General features: G+C 36.4%; 2 protein-coding genes and 1 long non-coding RNA gene across 4 annotated transcripts in view; 2 read left to right on the top strand and 1 right to left on the bottom strand.

Annotated features, from left to right (window-relative positions):
• Positions 1-16,705, top strand: part of FAM98B (family with sequence similarity 98 member B) — a 35,143-nt gene extending 18,438 nt beyond the window's left edge. The window contains exons 5-8 of the mRNA XM_060168725.1: positions 63-143; positions 725-841; positions 12,259-12,426; positions 14,714-16,705. Coding sequence (XP_060024708.1) covers positions 63-143; positions 725-841; positions 12,259-12,426; positions 14,714-15,064 — 717 coding nt within the window. The 3' untranslated portion in view covers positions 15,065-16,705. The remainder of the gene's footprint in view (positions 1-62; positions 144-724; positions 842-12,258; positions 12,427-14,713) is intronic.
• A 1,578-nt stretch (positions 16,706-18,283) lies between these two features.
• Positions 18,284-25,751, top strand: LOC132519032 (uncharacterized). Its single transcript, XR_009540104.1, has 3 exons — positions 18,284-18,463; positions 19,534-19,632; positions 25,555-25,751. It is a non-coding gene; the product is annotated as an uncharacterized LOC132519032 (long non-coding RNA).
• The window catches only part of RASGRP1 (RAS guanyl releasing protein 1), an 87,269-nt gene continuing 79,317 nt past the window's right edge, over positions 18,516-26,467 (bottom strand). For both annotated transcript variants that reach the window (XM_060147019.1, XM_060147018.1), the window contains one exon: positions 18,516-21,094. In XM_060147019.1, the coding sequence (XP_060003002.1) occupies positions 20,960-21,094 (135 nt within the window). In that variant the 3' untranslated portion in view covers positions 18,516-20,959. The remainder of the gene's footprint in view (positions 21,095-26,467) is intronic.

Raw genomic sequence — 26,467 nt, forward strand, 5'->3', positions numbered from 1 at the left:
AAGAATAAGATCGTTTTAAATTAGGGATACACATTTTCACAATCTTTTATGTTTAATTTTAGGTGAAAGATATTCTCTCACATGTCCAGAAAAATCACGTGGGAAAACCACTGCTGAAAATTGATTTAAATCTGGAACAGGCGGTAAGTCACCCCCCCCACCTTTTTATTAGCTTTATGTAATTAAAGTAGTGAATATGACTTAATTTTATAGATGGACATCTAGATTTTACAGTGTGTAGCATGCATTTTTTATATTGGAGAATTAAAATGGAATGATATTCTAGAACAGTAGGTCCTAACATTTCTTCACTCAGATTATTAATTAAAAAAAAAAAAACCTGGCCAAAAGTATTTATAGTCCCTAATATGTTAGCATAGTTGTAATTTGAAAAGTGTAGTAGCTCAACGCCAACAAGATGGGAAGTTGTTGGTATTTTCTTTCCTTATTGGTCCAGACTACTTTGCAAGTTGACGTTTTATGTAAATTAACATGTTTGATTGAAGATCAGGTAAACTGTACCAATTGTAGAGTTTAATTTGTATGTTTAGTATCTTCCGAATATTTTATATGTTCTATCAAATATCTTTATCTAAATAATTTACTGTAAAGTCTCATGGGATCAGAAAATGACCATCAAGTACCACCTTTTGAATTAATAGGACGTATTGACCACAATTCTGAAATTTCTTTTCTGTGCATAATGAGTCTAAATATTCCTTAGGAACAACTGGAAAGAATCAACGATGCCCTTTCCTGTGAATATGAGTGCCGTCGGCGGATGTTGATGAAACGATTAGATGTAACAGTGCAGTCCTTTGGATGGTCTGATAGAGCAAAGGTAAGGCTGTTTTTCCATTTGTGTCCTGTAGGTGGTACTCTGTGACAGCTCTTCCAGGCTCTCTTGTCTGTTAGGTAACGATGCCACATTTGTACTTTATCACTCTGTCTGAAGCTCCTGCCCAGGCCAACTGCTGGTCTTAAATAATGATCCTGGTCTTGTATAAGTCCCTGTTTGCAAATATCTTAATTTCTCCCCATATCTTTCACATTTATTTAAAATTCATAGATGTTGTGATTTATGCAAGGATGTACATAAAAGAAGGCATCATATGTGATAGTGAGATAGATATAGTGAGCAACTGGTCAAGAAAGAAGGATTTACTGCTAAACACCCTACAGTACACAGGATAGCCCTTCACAACAAGATCTGTCTGGTCCAAAAGATCAAAAGTAGTGGTTGACAAAATCTGTTTCTGATGATATGAGATCAGATTTTTCTTTATACATAATATATTGTTATTTTCATTCAACAAATAGTTGAATGCCTACTCTATTTCATGTACACATTAAAGGACATTTATTAAAACATATTTGAACAGCAAGTGCAATGTGGCACACTGTACACAAAAAGAGGTGACTCTTCTGTAAGCATCATGCCTGTCTGCTTATTGTGCTTACTGTCGCTTTGTTTATTTAACTAATGTGAGGTTCATTATTCTTTTTCAGCTTTGCAATCTGGTTAAAGTAACACATCACTCCTCAGTGTTATCCTGTCTAAATCTTCTCTGATAAATAGCACCTGTCTGCAGAAAGCACCTGCTCAGAAGCAGTGTTAGACTCCCTGTTACTGTTAAGCTTGTGAGAGGTCACCCAGGCTGAGAGGAAAGAAATTAACAGACAAGCTGCTACTGTGTTCTGAAATGATGGGACTGAGGCCACGTATTCTCTGGTTTCTCTCCTCATGGCCTTTGCAGTCTTTCCAGTATAGTATGTCTCTCTTCCTATTCCACAGAGGGATCAAAACCCTTTTTTCCCATTTGATATATGTCTAAATCCTTTTATTCAACTGTCGAAAAAGTAAAATACTGATTTCTTTTTTCAAAAGAAAGAAGGATTTAGGAATGAATCAGGTAGCCCTGATGCCTGAACAAACCTTCTTAAAGGTGGCTTAAGGCTGTGGAGTGTGTTCCAGTTGAAGAGGGTGTTGGAGGGTGGGGGCATTCCCAAATATGGATCTCTTCAGGTAGTTTTCTAGAGAGCTGTCACCCATCATTCCCATTATATGCCTGTAATCTGTACCCAGGCGGCGTCTGGGATCCTCCACTCCAGACTGTAAGCTGGGACAATTATAGGAAAACATTTGCTTCCCCTGTTTGAGGGAGCATTGTGTCCTGTGCTCCTTGATGTCCAGTGTCTGAAAATCACTGGTTCTCGTGGGTTGTCCAGTTTTATAGTTGTTTCAGGTAGGAGGGTAAATCTGTGCCTGTTACTCTCAGATATTATTATTACATTGTTTGGATTAACTGGGTAGTTGTCCTGCCCCCATATTGTATCAACTGGGGTCATTTATGCAGCTTCATTCAACTGATACCTGGGCTGGGTTGGGCTGGAACATCCAAGACGGTTGCCTCACATGTCTGGGTTTTGCTAACTGTTTCTTGGGGTGCTTCACTTGTCATCTTGGCCCTTAGGTGGTCTCTCTCTCCATGTGGTGCCCCACATTGGTTTCCTATGGCTGCTGTAATAAATTACCACAAACTTCGTGGTTTAAATAATACACATTTATTTTCTTACAAATCTAGAGATCAGAAGTCCTAAAATGAAGGTATTGGCAGGGTTGCATTCCTCCCGGACACTTCAGGGGAGAATCTGTTTCCTTGCATTTACTAGCTTCCAGATACCACCTGTGTACCTCGAGTCATGACCTCATCCTCCATCTTCAAAATCAATAGTGTAGGATCTTCCATTCTTTCTCCTTCTGCTTCCATTGTCACATGCCTTCTGCTGTCTCTCTCTTATCAGGAGCCTTGTGGTTACACTGGGCTTACCCAGATAATCCATCTCAAGATCCCTAACTTAACTCACATCTGTATCTTCAAGGTGACATATTCACAGGTTCCAGGGATTAGGATGTGGAGATCTCGGGGGAGCCATTCTGTTTACCAGGTGTCTTCTAATTGGAGTTTATTTTTTTCCTGCATTGTATTTTGTTATCATATGCGGCTGCTGCTTTTTTTTTTCTTTTTCTCTTTTTTAAATATACTTTTAAAAATCAAGTATTCTAATGAGTCCTCTTTTCTATACTTTCCCTCCTAAAAGCTTGTATCCTTCTACTGCAGTTTGGGCTGTTTGCGTGCCTATCCTTGGCTACTCCACTATTTCCTGGATTCCATGGCCTTCTCTTTCATTGTTTATTCCCTCAATCTGCCATAGTAAGTCCACAAATAACTTCCTAACAAAGGGTGCATAGGAGTGATTTTTCTGAACCCTTGAATTCTAAAAATGTTTATTCTGCTGCCACATTTGATTGATAGTTTGGGTAAATATAAAATTCTAGGTGGAAAACATTTTTCTCTAAGAATATCGAAGGCAAAAAAAAAAAAGAATATTGAAGGCATTGCTTCATTGTTTTCTAGCATATAGTGCTGCTGTTGAGAAACCCAGTGCCATTGCCTGTCCTTTTGGATGACCTTTTATTTTTCACTGGGAGCTTTTGGACCCTCTTCTTTTTTTGAGAGTTACATTTTATTTGACAGACTTGCTGAGGACTTAAGCCTGGAAGACAGCCTCTCAGATGACTCTGAGGGACTGCTCTGAAGAGAGGTAAGGGAGGAGTCAGGATATATAGGAGTTTTTGCAAGGAACGAGGTAGTAGGAACATCAAAAGATCATTGTTAAAAAAAAAGAAAGAAAGATCATTGTTAATTAAAGAAAAACAGGGACTTCCCTGGTGGTTGGACTCTCTTCTTTATCCTTGGAGTTCTGAAATTTCACGGCATATGTCAGTCTGGGTCTTCCTGAATTCATTGTGCTAAACATTAGGTGGGCATTTCAATCTGTAGACTCTTAGCTTTTATATTTCTCTTTATTAATTTCTTCCCTTTTGTTTTCTCTTTCTGAAACTCTTGTTATTCAGATATTAGACCCCCTGGATAGATCCACTTGAGTTTCTTTATTTTTTTTCTCATTTTCTGTCTCTTCCTTTTTGATTGACTTTCTTGGAAATGTCCTCAATTTTATTTTGTGCTTGGCACTAAATTTTTGTTTCTGCCATAATTTTTTCATTTCCAGGAATTCTTTTTGCTTCTTGAGTTTTCCTTTTTCATGTTTTTTTTTTCTTGTTTTATGAATGTGCTATCTTCTTCAATGGGGATGAAAAATTTTTTTAAAAAAAGGTTGTTTTTTTTTTTCCCCCCTTTAATTATTTCTGTCTCTTCCAGGGCAATTTTTGGTTTGTTTTTCTTGGTCTCTCTCTCGTGGTGGCTTTCTTCAAATCATGATGGTCCTTTGTTGTCCATATTTAAGAGAAGACACTGAAAAACTGATTGGGAACTGTAGTCGTTGATCAGGATTGTTGATGTCAGACTCTGGAGCTGCCTCCTGTGCTGTGGAAATTCCTGATGCTCATTTGGAGAAGTCTTTTCTCTGTAGCTGCTCAGTGTTTCAAGAAGGGAAGCCTCATTTTTTTTTCTATACATTATTCTCCTTTGGCCAGAGGAGGAGGAGTGGCAACATGGCACCAGGGGTTGGAAGAATAGACTATTCCACAAATAGACAGTTAACCCCTATTTTTGGCTCCCAGTTTCATTTTCTGAGATGTTGGTTCCCTTCTTACCTGTATCCCCTTTTTCCATTCTGTTTATTGTAGTATATGTATATTTTTTGAAAAAAATAATTTAGTGTGTTTGAGAAAATACCTTTAGGAAATATCTTGATATCTTCTCATCTTGGTCTTTTTTCATCATGTTTTAGGACAAGGAGGTTGTGTTTTTGTTGTTTTTCCCTTAGTCCGGAAGATTTTTTAAATACCTTTTTTCTCAGAGTATAGGTCAAATTTTGGCCTTTCATGCCATCCTTTTCAATTGATTATGTGAGTATATACATTTATACCCTGAGTTTTCTTTTCTTGTTAAATTTAATATATCTTTATCTTATTCTCCCTATTTCATGTGTCTGATGTTGAATGACTCATCAAATATTGTTCTACAGCATTTAAAATCTTTTGCATACAGATATACTCTATTGATTGACATTGAGTTTTCCTTTAATTTTGTCTCCTTTGACCCTGTAATGAAATTTTTGGCAGCTAAATTTTTGTTCATGTCCATGATATATTCCTAAAAGTGGAATTCCTTGATCAAAGAATATGCATTATAATGCTTTTGATGCACACTCCAGAGTTGCCCTTCAAAAAGATTATACATGTTTATTAGTATGGTTAATCTGGTTTCTCTGTTACTTTGCTGGTATTGAAATAGGACTGAGTATACTTTTATAGTTTGCTTTTTTTTTTTTTTTTTCCTGAATATATTGTGATCATGGTCCCATATCTCTAAAAGTTCTATTTCGGTGTCCTTTTAAAATTGATTTTTAATTTATTTCTTATTTTTTGAGTTATAATTCACCATCTTAAAGTGTACAGTTCAGTGGTTTTTAGTATATTCACTGTATTCTGTGCCATTATCTAATTCCACAACGTTTCCCTCACCGCCAAAAGAAACATGCACCTATTAGTGGTCATTTGTTGTACCTTCAACTTCCTTTTCTGACACTCACTACTATAACCTACTTTCTGTCTCTTTGGATTTGCCTGTTCTGGATATTTCATATATATAAGGAGTCATACAATATGTGGCTTTTTATGTCTGGCTTCTTAGCATAATGCTTTCAAGTTTCATCCATGTTGTCCCATGTAACTGCACAATCAGCCCTCCATGTCTGCAGATGTGAAACCCATGGATTCCTAGGAATTCCTAAATGGAAATTTACTGTGTGAAAGGTTATGACTCTTAATGCTCTTGATTCACATCACCAAATTGTTTTTTTACAAAGTTTGTATGAATTTAAGCTCCTACAAGTAGGGTAAATGAAATTTTGCCTTCACTTTAGCTTCTTTAGTATTTAGAATATTATCAATTTTATGGCTAACTTGATGGTTAAAAAAGACTAAGTTGTTTTAACTTGTATATTTTTTATTAGTGGTACAGTTGAACATTTTTTCATAAGCTTATTAGTCATTTGAATTTCCTCTTTTTTGAAATTTCTATTTGTGTCTTGTCTTTTTTTCCCCTTAAGGTCTTCCTGTTTTCCTTCTGATTGAGCTTTTTATATGTTAAGGAAGTTAGCTAGTTGCTTTATTTGTTGAAAATATTTTCCCCAGTGGTCTTTTGTTTTATGTCTTTTGCTGTGCAGAAATTTTAGTCTATAATATGGTTAAGTTTTTCAGTTTAAAATAAAACTTTAAACAGTGAACTCTTTTTAAAAATTTATAATTAATTTTTTTATTGGAGTGTAGTTGATTTACAGTGTTGTGTGAGTTTCTGCTGTACAGCAAAGTGAGTCAGTTATACATATACCTATATCCACTCTTTTGTAGATTCTATTCCCATATAGGTCATTACAGAGTATTGAATAGAGTTCCCTGTGCTATAAGGTAGGTTCTTATTAGTTATCTATTTTATATATAGTAGTGTGTCTATGTCAGTCCGAATCTCCCAGTTTATCCCTCCCCCCTCCCTTTCCCCCTTGGTAACCATAAGTTTGTTTTCTACATCTGTGACTCGATTTCTGTTTTGTAAATAGGTTCTTTTGTACGATTTTTTTGGATTCCACATATAAGTGATATCATATGATACTTGTCTTTCTCTGTCTGACTTACTTACTATGATAAACTCTAGGTCCATCCATGTTGCTGCAGATGGCATTATTTCATTCTTTTTTATGGCTGAGTAATATTTCATTGTATATATGTACCACATCTTCGTTATCCATTCCTCTTTTGATGGACATTTAGGTTGCTTCCATGTCCTGGTTATTGTAAGTAGTGCTGCAGTGAACATTGGGGTACATGTACCCTTTCTAATTATGGTTTTCTCCAGATATATGCCTATGAGTGGGATTGCTAGATCATATGGTAGCTCTACTTTTAGTTTTTTAAGGAATCTCCATACTGTTCTCCATAGTGGCTGTACCAATTTACATTCCCACCAACAGTGTAGGAGGGTTCCCTTTTCTCCACTCCCTCTCCAACATTTATTGTTTGTAGATTTTTTGATGATGGCCATTCTAACAAGTGTGAGGTGATACCTCATTGTAGTTTTGATTTGCATTTCTCTAATAATTAGTGACATTGAGCATCTTTTCATGTGCTTTTTTTTTTTTTTTGCATACAAATTCTTGACCTTATATATTCATTTTGTCATTTTTTCCCCTGCCTGTAATGGGTTTCTTAACACGAAGTCAGTCCATGCCCAGGATTTCTTTTTTTTTTGTTCATCAACATTAGACTATATTTTGCATTTATATAATAAAATATAGAAGACAATAAAAATAAGTGAGTATTGCTGTAAGCAACAACAGAAATAAAACACATGAGCAATATTCAGCAAAACAAGGCAGACATAAAATGATATACATTGTATGGTTTCTTTTTAAAAAATTCAAAACTGGGCAAAACAAATTTATGGTGAAGGTAGTAGTGATTATGGGAACAGAAAGCAGGGGTCATGACCAGGAAATAGTATAAGGAAGGCTTCCGAGGTGCTGGGAAAGTTCTGTTTCTTGATCTGAGTAGTGGTTATACTAGTGGGAGTTCAGATAACTCACATAAGTCATAAGTTTATAGTTAAACTTACGACTTATACACTTTTCTCTGTGTTATAACTTATTAAAAAAAGCTAAGACAAAAGCCTTATTTAGTTCATTAAGATCAGCAGTTGGCAAAGAATTACTGAATATTATTTTAGACACCTACAAAGTTCAAGGAAGTGTCTTAGGTGATCAAAGATTCCAAGTCCATTCCACTATCAAATATATATTTTTTTCTTATTAGTCATCCATATTATACACATCAGTGTATACATGTCAATCCCAATCTCCCAGTTCATCACACCACTCCCGCCCCACACCACTTACCCCCTTGGTGTCCATATGTTTTTTCTCTGCTTCTCTGTCTCAATTTCTGCTCAGCAAACTGGATCATCTGTACCATTTTCTAGGTTCCACATATATGCGTTAATATACAATATTTGTTTTTCTCTTTCTGACTTCACTCTGTATGACAGTCTCTAGATCCATCCACGTTTCAACAAATGACCCAATTTCGTTCCTTTTTATGGCTGAGTAATATTTCATTGTATATATGTACCACATCTTCTTTATCCATTCGTCTGTCGATGGGCATTTAGGTTGCTTCCATGACCTGGCTATTGTAAATAGTGCTGCAATGAACATTGGGGTGCATGTGTCTTTGAATCATGGTTTTCTCTGGCTATATGCCCGGGAGTGGGATTGCTGGGTCATGTGGTAATTCTATTTTTAGTTTCTTGAGGAACCTCCATACTGTTCTCAATAGTGGCTGTATCAATTTACATTCCCACCAACAGTGTAGGAGGGTTCCCTTTTCTCCACACCCTCTCCAGCATTTGTTGTATGTAGATTTTTTGATGATGGCCATAACAAGTGTGAGATGATACCTCATTGTAGTTTTGATTTGCATTCTCTAATAATTAGTGATATTGAGCATCTTTTCATGTGCTTTTTAGCCATCTGTATGTCTTCTTTGGAGAAATGTCTATTTAGATCTTCTGCCCATTTGTTGATTGGGTTGTTTGTTTTTTTGATATTAGGCTGCATGAGCGGTTTGTATATTTTGGAGATTAATCCCTTGTCAGTCACTTTGTTTGCAAATATTTTCTCCCATTCTGTGGGTTTTCTTTTAGTTTTACTGATGATTTCCTTTGCCGTTCAAAAGCTTTTAAGTTTCATTAGGTCCCATTTGTTTTTATTTTCATTACTCTTGGAGGAGGATCAAAAAAGATCTTGCTGCAGTTTATGTCAGTGTTCTGCATATGTTTTCCTCTAAGAGTTTTATAGTATCTGGTCTTACATTTAAGTCTTTAATCCATTTTGAGTTTATTTTTGTGTATGGTGTTAGGGAATGTGCTAATTTCATTCTTTTACATGTAGCTGTCCAGTTTCCCCAGCACCTCTTATTGAAGAGACTGTCTTTTCTCCAGTATATAGTCTTGCCTCCTTTGTCGTAGATTAGGTGACCATGGGTATGTGAGTTTATCTCTGGGCTTTCTGTACTGTTCCATTAATCTATATTTCTGTTTCTGTGCCAGTACCATACTGTTTTGATTACTGTAGCTTTGTAGTATAGTCTGAAGTCAGGGAGCCTGATTCCTCCAGCTCCGTTTTTCTTTCTCAAGATTGCATTGGCTATTCAGGATCTTTTGTGTCTCCATACAAATTGTAACATTTTCTTGTTCTAATTCTGTGAAAAATGCTATTGATAATTTGATAGGGATTGCATCGAATCTGTGGATTACTTTGGGTAGTATAGTCATTTTGACAATATTGATTCTTCCAATCCAAGAATATGGTATATCTTTCCATCTGTTTGTGTCATCTTTGATTTCTTTCCTCAATATCTTATAGTTTTCTGAGTACAGGTCTTTTGCCTCCTGAGTACAGGTATTTTATGTGGTGGTAGATGGGATTGTTTCCCTAATTTCTCTTTCTGATCTTTAATTGTTAATGTATAGGAATGCAAGAAATATCTGTGTATTAATTTTATATCCTACAACTTTACCAAATTCATTGATGAGCTCTAGTAGTTTTCTGGTAGCATCTTTAGGATTTTCTATGTATAGTATCATGTCATCTGCAAACAGTGATAGTTTTACTTCTTTTCCTATTTGGATTCCTTTTATTTCTTTTTCTTCTCTGATTGCCATGCCTAGGACTTTTAAATCTGTGTTGAATAAAAGTGGAGACAGTGGACATCCTTGTCTTGTTCTTGATCTTAGAGGAAATGCTTTCAGTTTTTCACCATTGAGAATGATGTTTGCTGTGGGTTTGTTGTATATGGCCTTTACTATGTTGAGATATGCTTCCTCTGTGTCCACTTTCTGGAGAGTTTGTATCATAGATGAGTGTTGATTTTTGTCAGAAGCTTTTTCTGCATCTATTGAGATGGTCATATGGTTTTTATTCAGTTTGTTAATGTCGTGTATCACATTGATTTATGTATGTTGAAGAATCCTTATATCCCTGGGATAAATCCCACTTGATCATTGTATATGATTGTTTTAATGTGTTGTTGCATTTAGTTTACTAGTATTTTGTTGAGGATTTTTGCATCTATATTCATCAGTGATATTGGCCTGTAATTTTCTTTTTTTGTGATATCTTTGTCTGTTTTTGGTATCAGGGTGATGGTGGCCTTGTAGAATGAGCTTGGGGGTTGTTACTTTCTCTGCAAGTTTGAGAAGGATAGGTGTTAACCCTTCTCTAAATGTTTGACAGAATTCGCCTGTGAAGCCATCTGGTCCTGGACTTTTGTTTGTTGGAAGTTTTTAAATCACTGTTTCAATTTCAGTACTTGTGATTGATGTGTTCATATTTTCTATTTCTTCCTGGTTCAGTCTTGGAAGCTTGTATCTTTTTGAGAATTTGTCCATTTCTTCTAGGTTGTCCATTTTATTGGCATATAGTTGCTTGTAGTTAAACAATGAACTCTTTATTATATTTGGAATCCCCTTAGTTATATGTTGATTATTATTATTATTTTACAATTAGACAACAGTTCATTGCAGCACGATTTAAAAAATCTATTTCTTTTCTCATTGCTCTTTTTTTTAATGTTTTAATATTCTTCATTTTTAGAGCAGTTAAAGGTTCATAGCAATATTGAACAGAAGGTTTTGAGATTTCCATTTACCTGCTGCCCCCCCCCCACATAACCCGCCCATCATCATCCCCCACGAGAGTAGTAAATTTTTGCAGCTGATGAACCTACATTGATACATCATTATTATCCAAAGTCCCATAGTTTATATTAGGTTTCACTCTTGGTGCTGCACATTCTATGGTTTTGAAAAAATACACAAAGACAGGTATCCACCATTATAGTATCGTACAGAATATTTTCACTGCCAGAAAAATCTTCTCTGCTTTGCCTATTCTTCCCTCCCTCCGCACAACCCCTGACAACCCATTTAATCTTTTTACTATCTCTATAGTTTTGCTTTTTCCAGAATGTCATATAGTTGAAGTCATACAGATTATTATTTTCAGATTAGCTTCTTTCACTTAATAATAGACATTTAAGTTTCCTTCATGCCTTTTTGTCTCACTGATCTTTGATGCCTCCTCTATCATTTATTGCATTCATGCATTTATGAGGCCCTGAATCTCAATTGCCTCTTTTGTTTCATCAATCTATTCCCCCTACCAGTTCCATTTAATTAGACCGAGGTAGGATAGTATAGTGTTATCTATACAACCACTCTAAAAGGATGTTTTGAAGATTAAAGATATGATATTAGATGAAGAATAAATAGCTTGGCTCATTTAACAAGTAGTCAATGAATGTTAACTCTTAAGGCAATGATGATTTAGATATCCCCTACCTCCCTGCCCACCACTCTCCCCCAAAAAATATTCCAGTAGGACTGCAATAATTCTATAAGTTAATTTTGAGGGAAACCAACAATACTCAATGTCCCCATCCAGAAACTTGGTATTTCTGTTTATTCAAGTTTTACTTCTGTTTTTGTAGATTTACTAATGTTTTCTTCTTAAAGGTTCTGTGTGTGTTTTTGGTACAGCTATTTTTAGGTATTTTGCTTTTTGTTAATATGAATGGGATTTTTTTTTCGTTACTTTTTATATGAGTTGTTACTGGTAGTTATGTAGCCTTTTAGCATCTGTTGGGCTTTTTTTTTCCTCATTCTACTTACAGATTATCAGATATTTGAATGTTTTGCTCCTCTGTTTCTTTGCTTGTGTTATTATCTCCTTTTTTTCTTTCTGAAGATTATGATTGCCATCGCCCTTTTTTAAAATTAATTAATTAATTTGGCTGCGTTGGGTCTTAGTTGTGGCACGCGGGATCTTTGCAGCATGCAGGATCTTTAGTTGCGGCATGCAGGATCTTTGTTATAGTACGTGGGATCTTTAGTTGTGACATGCAGGATCTTTAGTGTGGCATGCAGGATCTTTTGTTATTGCGTGCGGACTTCTCAGTTGTGGCGCACGGGCTCTAGAGCGCGTGGGCTGAGTAGTTGGGGTACGCAGGCTGAGTTGCCCCACGGCATGTGGGATCTTAGTTCCCTGACAAGGGATGGAACCCACGTCCCCTGCATTGGAAGGTGGAGTCTTAACCACTGGATCACCAGGGAAGTCCCACCATTGCTCTTTCATTGAAATGTTCTTTGGTTCCTTTTTTCCCTGAATTTTGTCATTTAGATAAAAACAGATGACATAGCAAGAATTTACCAGCCTAAGCGTTACGCTTTGTCACCCAAGACAACAATAACCTTGGCACATCTACTTGCTGCCCGTGAAGATCTATCCAAGATCATCAGGACAAGTAGTGGCTCCAGCCGGGAGAAGACAGCATGTGCCATTAATAAGGTTGGTCTTTCTTTCAGTAACAGCGGATAATGAATTTATAATATCCTTGTTTGATGTTTTTACAGATTTAATCCATTTTTCTTTTAATCCTAGTGAACTCCTAGAAAAGAGAGTGGTGGAGGGCCTTCAGTCAATTTAGGCTTAGTAATGTTTTCTGTGTGCATGTTTGTTTGAATTTCTGTATTCATAAATTAAACCACAGTTTTATCTGAATTAGAGGAATTAAGAATTATTTTTATGAATAGCATTAGCAAGAATTATTTGCCTTCTTTCGAATAATGTAATCATTTTTTGTCAGTAAAAATCTGTAGGAGTCATTTCGGGTACTCACATATTCCTTAGATCCTTGGTGTAAAGGGAGGAGTCCATGCTTTGGGTTCACATCCTAGCTCTTTCATTTACTTAGAGCAGTCACCTTGGGCAAGTTGCGGAATCTCTTGGAGGTTCCATTTCCTGATTCAGAGTATAGATCCATTGCTCTGACAGTAGTCTTAAATAAGCTCAGAGTCTGAATTTTTTACTTTATGACATTAGCATTAACAATAAACTAATTTAGAATGTTTATATTAGCTTGATTAGCATATACTTTTTATTTAGATAGATCACTCTATGACAAACTACTACAAAAGAGCAAGAAATCAGAAGTAAGGGATTTGGGTAATTTTAAAACATCGTTTCTCACTCAATGCAGTGAGAAAGGTATCCTGTATCAAGGGATAGCTGTATGTAAAGTCAGTTTGCTAATTATTGCTAAGTTAGGCACCAGTGTTTGGGCCTTCCTGCTTCCATTTTAGACCAACCTCCTCTCTTCTTAAAGTGTTCTGTCTTTAAATATGTTACTTAATGTCTTGCATCAGGTTATAAGCTAGTCTTGATGGATCAAGAGTTCTATTTCTTTAAGTGACATTACCTATCTCTTTTCTGAGTTTGTAATTTATAGTCTGGTTATTTGAGGGCAATCTTATGAGATCTTGGAACAGCGTCCCTGTATATCCACCCACATAGCATGTTTGGTGGAGAGACCAATGAAGATAACAACCAAGAAAAAAGCTACTGATATTTTTTGGATTTGGTAATTAGGATGTTATTGCTGACTTTTAAAAGAAAGTTTGCTTCTTCGAACCTTGTCCCACAGTGAGGATGTTGTACTTTTTGTTTTTCATTTATGACATAAAGTAGTAAAACATGATTTTGATTAGAGAATCAAAGGAAGTAGAACACAACTGATTCATAGATCATTTTAGTTGAGGCACTTCTGGTTTACCTTCTTTCCTGAAAGAGACTAGCAGGAAGCTATTTGCTTCCTGTTGGTCTCTGTACACAGGCATATAAAGTAGTTCCTTTCTACAGAAAGTTGGGGACTTAAAGCAAACTCTTCCTTGGTTTATCCTTCAAAGCATTATAAAGCATGGTTAAGGAAGTGTATCAAGTCTCTCTTTTCTCTATAATATAGTAACTAGTATCATTGAAAGTTAGCTTAATTTCTCATAAAAAAGGAATAGTTCAGGCTTCCCTGGTGGCGCAGTGGTTGAGAGTCCGCCTGCCGATGCAGGGGACATGGGTTTGTGCCCCGGTCCGGGAAGATCCCACATGCCGTGGAGCGGCTGGGCCCGTGAGCCATGGCCGCTGAGCCTGCGCATCCAGAGCCTGTGCTCCGCAACGGGAGAGGCCACAACAGTGAGAGGCCTGTGTGCCACAAAAAAAAAAAAAAAAAAAGGAATAGTTCATTGAAAATCCTTGTATCTCTTTACAGTGATAACCTTGGATTATAGCCATTATGTTCATCTCTGACTGCATTATACCCACATGTTATCATATATACTTCATACTCTGTTGAAATAAAATGTGCTCAGAAATAGTCTTTTATTGGATAATCTATTACCAAACCAATGGCAATAGAAAGTCCAGAGTTGTTGCATAAACGGATATGAAGTCATGTAAGGTATGTATTTTATGTATACTGTAAATGTTTTGCTAAAAAAATTTCTTAGTGTGATGGGTACTACATTTGTTATAAAATTTGCTAAACAAATTTAAACAAGTCGTTAAGTTTCAGAAATATTCCCCCACATTGCTTAAAAATAACAGCACATTGTGAGGAATTTGTCACACATCACATTTGTATTTTCAATATTAATTCATACTGCTGTGTCTGATACTTTCATGTCCTTAAATACTTGACTTCTGTTTCTTTATTAGAACAATAACTTCAATATTGCTTGTATCCTTTATGTAAATTTTAACTTTTAAAATATTGGAAACTGAAAGAAGATATTTCTTTACACAGGTGCTGATGGGAAGGGTGCCTGACAGGGGAGGACGGCCGAATGAAATTGAACCACCACCCCCTGAAATGCCCCCTTGGCAAAAGAGACAAGAAGGCGGCGGAAGGGGTGGTTGGGGTGGTGGAGGTGGAGGTAGAGGAGGTGGTGGGAGTGGAAGAGGCGGTTGGGGAGGGGGAGGGGGAGGGGGGTGGGGTGGAGGTGGAGGAGGGGGTGGTAGAGGAGGAGGTTTCCAAGGCAGGGGAGATTATGGTGGAAGAGGGGGCTATGGAGGAAGAGGGGGCTATGGAGGAAGAGGTTATGGAGATCCATATGGAGGAGGTGGAGGAGGTGGTGGTGGATATAGAAGATATTAAAAGCTAAGCATTTAGATAGCAGGCTTACTTCTTAATAGATACATTAGGCATAGTGTTCTAACTAACTACTTGAATGTCATCTTTGAAGTAAACACCATGTTAGATTCCCTGATGATATCATTCTTGAATTGGGTTTAGTATGTAAAGAGCATTGTTTTATACTACTATTTGATCTTAGACAAAGTGATGATTTTTTCTGTATTCTGTGTACTCTTGAGCATGTTATGTCTTTTTAAAAAACGAGCAAAAATTATTTTTAAAAGTGTAAATATATTATTACCATCAAACTTGGAAAATAGAAAGTATTTTATTGTCATGATTGAATTTAGATTGTTACCTGTATTTTATTCAGGTCTGAAACACATAAATGACCCCACTTGTAGTGGAAAGGAATATAGACTATTGCCTCATCTGTATTCCTGTGGCTGTGTTTTGTGTTTGTTAATCCTACTTTACAAAATAGGGAAAGGGACTGATTGATAGTTGTGTTCAGGAGGAAGATTTCTTGACTTTTTCTTTCTTTTATATGAGCAATTCCTCTGGCCAGGTTTGTGTTAAAATTCCATTAATTGAAGCTGAAGTCTGGTTTTTGCTATGCATATTTGATTTATTTTCCAACTGGATTTGAAATCTATATGGTTTTGTTTGACAGCAGAATTAAAGACTGAGGTCAGAATTACTCTAAAGGGACAAAGACATGTACTAATTTTACATGGTGGTGTGAAAAATATGTCTGTAAATTGGTTTCTTCATCATTTGTGCCATCACTTTAGGTCTCCAAATATTAAAAGGCAGGCTGCACTGTGCTACACAGGATTAGGACACTCATATCCAGTTTCAGTAGATCAGAGGCAGGGCCAGGGTATCCCGTGGTAATTCTGATTCTCAGCTAGATTTGGGAAACAAAGGGTTGGGGAATGATTAAATGTGGTTTGGTGGTTGGAGCAGTCGAAGGCTTGAGAATCAGGAGTTGTGAATTCAAATCATGGCACTAGTCCAGGGGTGCTATGGGTTGAAATGGCCATAGCTCTCAAGGATTAATTTGTCCTCATTTGTCAAATAAGAAATGTGATACTTGTACCTTCTCAGGTTGTTTTATAAAGACCTAAGTACAGGTCCAATTTGTTGAGAATTTATAAAGGCCTGTTGTGAATGGTTTAAGAGGTGGCCCAAGTAATGCATTTTTCTCTTAGTGTAGAGAGAGAAAAAGATAGTCACATAAATGTTTTCAATCCCACTTTAAAATCTGTAGGCTCCTGGTCAACTCTTGTGCATAACAACTTTCTGTGGTCTAACCAACTCAACAGATAGAAGGCTGAGTACCTGTGGACAAATGGTATTTGATATTTGGCAGTGTTATTCTTGTTGTTGTTTTGTTTTACAGTAAACCCTGTGGAGAAATCTAAAATAATGTTAAACCTTCACATATTGTGTACACTGCAGTCTTGGCCATGTATTTTTCAAGCTAACCCTTTGAGGAAATTTGTTCAGGATAGGAAAACATAAATTTTTTTGGTTATTCTTAAGCTTAGATTTTAAAAAAATTTTACATGTAATGAAGAGACTTAATTTCATTTGTGATAGTTGAAGAAAAGCCTTTCCATATAAGGAAACACTTTTATCAGTAGCTATGAACTCTGAAAAATAAATAATTTTTAAAAATATATACACAAAGACCACTGGAGTAAAATATTTCTAAAAAGTTATTACTTAAACTGTTCATTTAAAACCTTTACATTTCTGCTTCATTTCTTTTCAGGAGCTTTAGTTGCTGATACGGGATGGGTTTACAACTACTTTCAGCTTCTTTTATTACTAAAGGTTTATGGCTGATAATGGTAGAAACATTAGTTTATTAATTTCTGTAAGATTTCTTTGTACCTTCTTAGGAGTGCTGTTGGGTTATCTGCTACTCACTGTAAATCTTATCCAAGTTTAGCACTTGCTCCTGGAATCTTGTTGGAGCCGGAACCACTCTTATTTACACATTCCTATAAACTTCACTTGAATGAAAAGCTGAGTGGTCTAGAACCTAGTATCTTATTCTTTCCTGTGAGGTAGGATTTTCATGAAAATCTTCTTTCAGTAAAAATTTCTTTCATAGAAAAGTTTGCTAAGCAATATCTAGAATAGCAGTAAGGCAATTTGGGGCCTTAATGTGAAAGGCCATAATGTGAAAATGCTTTTATAAATTGAATGCAATACAAATGCAGAGTATGATGAATGGCACTTCACTGCTTCCTAAAATCTAACACCTTCTTCTGTGCCACCTCTTCATCATTCTTTTTTGCCTAGTTCTTAATCTTATTTTTTCCTACTACCTCATTTTCCCTCCCCTTTTTTCTTCTCCCTGCCTTGGTCTATCCTGTGGTATCTAATAGCACCTATAGACATGATCTTACTGGGAGTTTCTGGATTAAAGAAGTAACTGACCTCTTACCTGGATTTGTCCATCCATACATAATTACCACAACATTACACATAAGCTCTCGGTAAAAGAAGAGATGAAGTATTTCCTTTTAACCTGTTCCCTTGTGTTCTGCAGATCAGGGAAATCTTGCCTCACTAAACAGAAAAAAACATCTTAAACCAAAAAGCATTTAATTACCTTTATGTGTGTCAAAAGAAGGTATGATAACCCCCAAAATATTTGTGATGGAGAATGTTCTGAGGAATGATACAATCTATACCTTGTAATGGGCACAGGGTAGAGAGATTTGGAGTGGGAATTGTGGGTGGAGGAGAGGGTAGGTAGTTTAATCTCTCTTCTAGGGCCAAGTTGTCAGTGTGACTTCATTGTTTTGTATGAAGGACTATGAAATGCCAAAATGATAAATATACCACATCCAAGTGTACCAGAATACATTCCACCATGGAATTTGAGTGATTGGAGTATGTCCCTGTTCTCCCCCCCCCACCCCCCTTCATTGGTCTAGTTAAACAAAAGTTGGCTGATCATTAAGGAAAAATCACAGCTATCTCTAATCACTCTAGATAATCATGAGCATAAATGAATTGCTCTGGGTGATCTGTCCACTAGATTGAACCATCCTCTACCAATTCCATCCATAGCTTCAAAGTTTCTCTTCTTTACTTGCTAGTTTTCTTAGATAAAACTGTGGAATTAAAGCTGAAAGCCACAGGAATGACAACCTCAGATTTGTCTCCTTCAGTGTTAAGTATTTGTAGATATAATATTTGGGGATCACTGTAAGTCATTATGCAATAAGATGGGAAAAGGTTGAATATTTCTATGTTACTACTTCATGTTATAGAAAGATTTAGAAAAATGTATACTGAATAATTAGTTGCTTTGCTTTTCCTTTCAGGAAGACTCAGTTTGGTTTGGTTAACAGAAGTAGGGAGTGGTCTCAGCTGTCGATTATAGTAAAAATTCAGGTGAGGCTTCTATATGTTCATGAACTAGAAGAAACACAGGACATCTATGCCGTAGGGATCCTAATGTCTTTTATCATACAAATATTACACAAAGAAAACTTACATTAGGTATCAAAAAAAAACCACCTTTACAATCTGTACATTTGTTTTTTCCTTGCAGTTCTTTTACATTATACATCTTTAAACAGAAATTCACATTTGGCCAGTAAAACAGCAAATCAATTACCAAAGAAAATAAGAAATGACACTGTTGTTAACAAGATTTGTCCTTGTTTCAGCAGATAAATATATGCCCAAATTTATTTCAAGTTGATACAAGACACAAATTTGTATCCTAGGCTTGATGAACAAAAAATTTGTTTCATATTATTTCTGTAGATTTCATTAATCCCATGTAGTTCAGAGCAAATAATATTAATTTATACACTATACTTATTTGGCCCTTGCTGGACTGTAAAGACTTGTGGTGAAACTACTGCTTCCTATCCATTTCAGTGATAAATTCTGGTATGCTTGAGACTTTCTAGCCATGTTAATTTGACTAATTAAGGAGACTGTGACCTTTTGAATTCCTCTAGATCACAAATTATTTACATAGAAACTAACCGGGGCTCTGTATTTTGGATCCTGGGTAACAAGAATGAAAAAAATTTAATTGTGTTTCATAACTATGCTTAAAGAAATTGCATTGTACCGTCTTTGGTCAGAGGAAAAGAATAGGTGAAGAATATGAATTTTAAGGATGATTATAAACTCATATTTGTTCCACATAAGGTAAATAAGTAGCAAAGTACTTCTTATAGGATTATATACCAAGTGGTGGACCTAAGCAGCCCTGCCATGGGGATTTCTGAGTTTGGATTTAGAAAAAGGTAGATTTGTGTGTAAAGTGATTCCTTAAATCACTAACTGAAAGCTTTTTCACTAAAGCTCAGTTCAGTACAAGGAGGTATGCAAATGGGAACTGGTCTTTCATCAAAGAAACTTCTTAAATGATATGAATTCTCCAAGGAAGCTAATACTATATATATAATTTGTTTCTGATTAAGACTTGGTGTTGTTGGCTTTAGGTTTGGAACTTTTGGTTGCTGAGATTATATGCTTGGCAGTTGGTCAACTTGTGTATGAACTTTAAGTCAGCTTGGTGTCAGGCTTTCCAAGCATGGAAGGTAAGTTCTCCCCACCAAAAGAAAATGATCATATGAATTTTTTTTTTAGAGAAATAAAGAGTCTGACAAAGAAATTTGTGAATAGTTGCCCAGATAATTAAATGAGCCCATTTATCATTAACCTTAACAGAAAACTCACAGGACTCTTGTGATTTTGCCAAACAATACAATTTACATTCTGAGCAATTTCTTGATCTTGTAGCAAACTGAACTTCGTGAATTTGTGTACATGACCAAAAGTCGTTTAACTCACACATTTTACTAAAGAAGAAACAGAATTCCAAGCCACATGCATGACTGATGTTGTATATACATGATATGTACATATGTACATGCTGTCAGCTGTTATTGAAGCCTCTGATCCAATTAGCTTATTTCTAAATAGTATTAATAGTGAAGACAGTACAAGCACAAATTCAGTTCAGAAACTTCAAGAAAAAAAAAAAGGATGGCATATGAGAGTTAAACATTTTAAAAAAGCCATAAATTCTTCATTCTATCCAGTGTAGATTATATGAGGGACAAACATCATGTTTGCGTTATGTTTGTTTTAGCTAATTAGCCAGCCATGTGTGAGGTGCTAATAGCCACATTTCCAGGTACTTAACTTGGCTACTTCTTCTATGACTCAGACTAAAACTATGAGTTGACCTGTAATTGGATGATGTCATGTTGTTTAATAGTCCCTTCCTGCTCTCCCCAAATTTATGGCTACATCTCTAGAAGTTCTCTTCTAGGTAGATATCCTCATGTGTGTTAGAATGTAGTGAGGAAGAAGGGGAAAAGGCAAATTGAGTAGATCTGAGGTAGTGAAGTGGGAACCAGATTTGTAAAGAATGCTGAAATATAGAGGAAGCGGTTCTACTTTTGGAATGTGAGTATTTTTCCACTATAAGCAAGCTTTGGATGGAACAAAATAAATGCCTCAGGAAAAAACGGGAAGGAAACAAATTCATTTTCCAGGGATTTTAGTTCTAAGGAAGCAGCAGCTGGGCAGGCCACATAGAAGCTATCTTGTCAGAAAACTATAGTCATGTTTTTTATCATGCTTTTGATATTAGTCCCGGTGGTGGGGGGGTAAATTCTGGTATGAATGGCAAATACTTTGCATTCTTCAGCTTTCCTCCCTTTGATTCAACTGGCTGGAAGAGAAAACCATACCACACAGTTGGAATCTTTTAAGTAACAAAAGAGTAACCAGCTTTCCTTCTTTAAAGTACCCTTTTGAAAGCCAGTCAGTCTAAGGTTTCCCAGGTCTTTGTGTTAAGAGGTTTAGGAAATGAGATCTCTGATACACTCTGCAGTTTGTGCTGCTTGAGTTTCTGGGCTAAGAACAGTCACCCTGCTCCATCTGAGCCAAGACATGATTGCTTCTTGCAAGGTGGAGGGTTTCTATCTTCTTCTGTGCATATTTCAGTTGGATCTTTAGAGCATTATTATCTGCTTTCAGGGTGTTTATTTCCTTTAAAAAAAAAGAATGAGGTATGTTAATAAAGCAGCAACGAATGGCAAATCAGTTACAGTACTGGGAGTACTACACTTGATTGGCATCTATTCACTGTGGCTGAGAATTAAAAAGTGTTTTCAAGGCATGTATTTTGCCCTGAATAAAAAATAATACATTAAATATCAAATGAGCATGTGTAAACAACAATTAGTTTTGTTACATCAAAGATGTGAGTGGCTAGCAGGCAGAATAAACCATTCCTGGGCAATAGATGAATAATGAGAAAATCTTTGAATATTGTGTAACAGACCTAAACTTGGCAGAAATAGTCTTGGTCAGGTCTGAGGTATGAAAGCAGTGACTTGGAATTCTATAATATGTGATATTATAGTTCACATGCGATATTACATATATAATCATATTACATATTTTCTCCTCCAAATCATTGAAAACTAACAGACTCTTGAGAAAGATAAGAATTTTATCCCATCCCCGTAAACTGGGATTTATTTAATTTGCAGTGATTTAGTTATAGAGGCAGCTGTTGATTTCCAGTGTTGTAAGTGGCAGAATTTCATTCTTTGTTTATGGCTGAGTAATATTCCATTGCATGTATGTATATGCATATATATATATACATACATCTTCTTTATCAATTCATCTGTTGATGGACACTTAAGTTGCTTCTATATCTTGGCTATTGTAAATAATGGTAAGAACATTGGGGTGTGTGTATCTTTTTGAATTAAGTGTTTTCATTTTCTTTGGATATATACGCAGGAGTGGAATTGCTGGATCATATAGTAGTTTTTTTCAGTCTTTTGAGAAATCTCCATAGTGTTTTCCATATTGGCTGCACCAATTTTCATTCCCCCCAGCAGTGCACGAGGGTTCCCTTTTCTGAACATCCTCATGAGCACTTGTTATCTTGTGTTCTTGATGATGGCCATCCTAATAGGTGTGAGATGATATCTCATTGTGGTTTTTTTTTTTTTCTTTTTTTTGCGGTACGCGGGCCTCTCACTGCTGTGGCCTCTCCCATTGCGGAGCACAGGCTCCGGACGTGCAGGCTCAGCAGCCATGGCTCACGGGCCCAGCCGCTCTGCGGCATGTGGGATCTTCCCAGACTGGGGCACGAACCCATGTCCCCTGCATCGGCAGGCAGACTCTCAAACACTGCGCCACCAGGGAAGCCCTCATTGTGGTTTTGAATTGCACTTCTCTGATGATGGGTGATGTGGAGCATCTTTTCATATACCTGTCGGCCATTTGTATGTTTTCTTTGGGAAAAAAGTCTATATAGTTCTTCTGTTTTGTAATCAGATTTTGTTGTTATTGAGTTGTATGAGTTCTTTACATATTTTAAATAACTCCTTACCAGATATATCATTTGCAAATATCTTCCCCCATTCAGTTGATTGCCTTTTCATTTTATTGATGGTTTCCTTGCTGTGCAAAAGCTTTTTAGTTAATGTAGTCCCATCTGATGATTTTTTGCTTTTGGTGTCATATCCAAAAATTCATTGCCAAAGACCAGTGACAAGGAGCTTCTTCCTTCGTTTTTTTCAAGGAGTTTCATAGTATCAGGCTTCATGTTTATCTCTTTGATCCATTTTGAGTGAATTTTTATCAGTGGTGTAAGATGGGGGTCGAATTTCGTTGCTCTGCATGTGCTTATCCAGTTTTCCCAACAACATTTGTGAAGAGACTTTCCTTTCTGCTTGGGTGCTCTGGGCTCCCTTGTTGAATATATTAGTTGACTGTATATGCAGGGGTTTAATTCTGGGCTCTTTTCTGTTCCATTAGTTTATGTGTCTGTTTTTGTGCCAGTACCATTCTGTTTTTATTACTGTAGCTTTGTAGTATAATTTGAAATTAAGTGTGGTACCTCCAGCTTTGTGCTCTTGCATCAGGATTACTTTGGTTATTCAGGATCTTTCATGGTTCCATATAAATTTTAGGACTTTTTTTTCTATTTCTGTAAAGAATTCCATTGGTATTTTGATGAGGATTGCATTGAAGCTATAGATTGCTTTGGATAGTATGGATATTTTAAGTCTTTTAAAAAAACTTGTTGAAGTCTAGTTGATTTACAATGTTGTGTTAGTTTCTGCTATACAGCAAAGTAATTCAGTTATAAACATATACATATTCTTTTTTCATATTCTTTTCCATTATGGTTTATCACAGGATATTGAATATAGTTCTCTGTGCTATACAGTAGGACCTTGTTGTTTATCCACTCTGTATGTTAATAGTTTGCATCTGCTAATCCCAAATTCCCAATCGACCCCTCCCCCACCCCTTCCCCCCTTGGCAACCACAAGTCTGTTCTCTGTGTCTGTGAGTCTGTTTCTGTTTCATGGATAAGTTCATTTAGGTCATATTTTAGATTCCACATACGGTAAGTGATATCATACAGTATTTTTCTACTGACTTCACTTAGTATGATAATCTCTAGGTCCATCCATGTTGCTACAAGTGGCATTATTTCATTCTTTTTTATGGCCGAGTAGTATTGCATTGTGTGTATATATATATATATATATATATATATACCACTAAATCCATACTATATCTTTATCCATTCATCTGTTGATGGGCACTTAGGTTGCTTCTGTGTCTTGGCTGTTGTAAATAGTGCTGCTGTGAACAGTGGGGTTCATGTATCTTTTTGAATTATAGTTTTGTCCAGATATATGCCCAGGAATGGGATTGCTGGATCACATGGTAGTTCTACTTTTAGTTTTTTAAGGAACCCCCATACTGTTTTCCATAGTGGTTGTACCAATTTACATTCCCACCAACAGTGTAGGAGGGTTCCCTTTTCTCCACACCCTCTCCAGTGTTTATTATTTGTAGACTTTTTAATGATGGCCATTCTGACCAGTGTGAGGTGGTACCTCATTGTAGTTCTGATTTTCATTTCTCTAATAATTAGTGATGATGAGCATCTTTTCATGAGCCTTTGGGCCATCTGTATGTCTCCTCTGGAAGGAAAGAATTCAGGTCTTCTGCCAGACCTTTTAGCAATCTTAATTCTTCTGATCCATGAACACAGGATGTCTTTCTGCAAAGTCTTGTAGTTTTCATTGTAGAAATCTTTCATTTCCTTGATTAAATTTATTCCAATTTTATTGTTTCTGATGCTGTTGTGAATGGGAAAGATTTCTTTTTCAGATGTTTCGTCCTTAGTGTATATAGAAATACAACTGATTCTATAAGTTGACTTTGTATACTGCAGCTTAACAAAAAATGTTTATTAGTTTCAACAGATTTTTTTGCTTAATCTTTAGGTTTTTCTGTATACAGACTCATCATCTGCAAACAGTGACAGTTTTGCTATATCTTTCCTGATTTGGATGCTTTTTTACTTTCTTGTTTTGCCTAATCGCTGTAGCTGAGACTGTCAGTACTTTAGGTCATATTTTAGATTCCACATGTAAGTGATATTATATGGTATTTTTCTGACTGACTTCACTTAGTATGATAATCTCTAGGTCCCCTCCATGTTGCTGCAAGTGGCATTATTTCACTCTTTTTTATGGCTGAGTAGTATTGCATTGTATATATATACACCACTAAATCCATACCATATCTTTATCCGTTCATCTATTGATGGGCACTTAGTGGTGAGAGTGTTCTTGATCTTGGTGGAAAAGCTTTGAAATTTTCTCCATTGAGTATAATGTTAGCTGTGGGTTTGTCATATATGGCCCTTATTATGTTGAGGTTTATTCCTTTTATCCAGTCTGAGCAGGGTTTTTATCATGAAATTTTGTCAGATGTTTTTCTGCATCTGTTGAGATGACCACATGATTTTTATCTTTCATTTTACTAATGTGATGATTACATTTATTGATTTGCCTATGTTGAACTGTCTTTGCATGCTAGGGATAAACCCTACTTTTCATGGTGTATAAAAATCTTTTTGATGTGTTCTTGAGTTCAGTATGCTAATATTTTGTTGAGAATTTTTGCATGTATAGTCATCAGTGATACTGGTCTGTAGTTTGGTTTTCTTGTAGTTTCTTTATCTGGCTTCGGTATCAGGGTAAAACTGCCCTCGCAGAATGAGTTTGCAAATATTCCCTCTATTTTTTGGAAGGTTTTAAGAAGGACTGGTGTTAATTCTTTGAGTATTGGGTAGAATTTGCCAGTGAAGCCGTCTGATCCTGGGGTTTTCTGTGTTGGGAGGATTTTGATTACTGATTCAAAGACTTTGTTACTGGTCTGTTCAGATTTTCTGTATTTTTCTTGATTCAGTCGTTTGGTTGTATATTTCTGTAAATGTATTCATTTCTTCTAGGTTATCTAGTTTGTTGGCATATAATTACTCATAATAGTCTCTTATGGGCCTATGTATTTGTGTAGTAACACTTGTAATGTCTCCTTTTGTCATTTTAATTTTACATATTTGAGCCTTCTCCCTCCCTTTCTTTCTCTCCCTCTCCCTCTCTTTCTGGCTGTGTCAGGTCTTAGTTGCAACACGTGGGATCTTCCTTGCGGCATGTGGGACCTTTCATTGCAGTGCATGGGCTCCAGAGCACGTGGGCTTAGTTGCCCCACGGCATGTGGGAATCTTAGCTCCCTGACCTGCGTCCCGTGCATTGGAAGGCAGATTCTTTACCACTGGACCACCAGGGAAGTCCCTCTTTTTTCTTAGTGTGAATAAAGGTTTGTCCATTTTGTTTATCTATCTTTTGTCAGTGTACATGAAGCTTTGGTTTGCTGTGGCGCAACTGGCTGTTTTAAGAGCAGTTACTGCTAAATGATTATCGATTTTATCTTTTTTGTCGATCCTTTCTATTTGTTTTTCTGGTCTCTATTTTATTTATTTCCAGTCTGATCTTTTTCCTCCTGATAGCAGCAAGTTGACGTGGGGCAGGCTCACCAACTCCCTTGGCTTCACAGCCCTCTCTGAGGTCCTGTGAAGCTATTCTCTTCTCTGAAGAACAGGTGGGTAGAAATCTACTGGGTGGTCTGGTGTAAGGTGTAGAGTCACTTTTGTTTGTTTATGAATGACCAGTTTAGCTGTAAATAAAAGGAGAGAGAAAAAAGGAGCAACACATGCCACCGTGATGCTGATGTTGCTGGTCTTCAAGACTTTGAATCTCGTGTTTTTACCTTACTTATACCATACTGATTACCCCCCAAAATATGGGAGGGTAATTTGGGATACATGAGTTGTTTCTCAACATAAATTACCTAGATAGCTGTCTGGTAGCTACTGTGTAATATTGAGTATTTGCTATGTGCCAGGTACTGTGTTACATGATTAATAGAGGTGGATATAGTATCAGACTGGGGATTTGAACCTAAGAGGCTTTGCATTTTCTTTTGTCCTGTGGTGGCTTAGAGGTATACACATACTTAAAATAATGTATA

The sequence above is a fragment of the Lagenorhynchus albirostris genome, chromosome 1 (genome assembly GCF_949774975.1).
Source record: "Lagenorhynchus albirostris chromosome 1, mLagAlb1.1, whole genome shotgun sequence".
NCBI lineage: Eukaryota > Metazoa > Chordata > Mammalia > Artiodactyla > Delphinidae > Lagenorhynchus > Lagenorhynchus albirostris.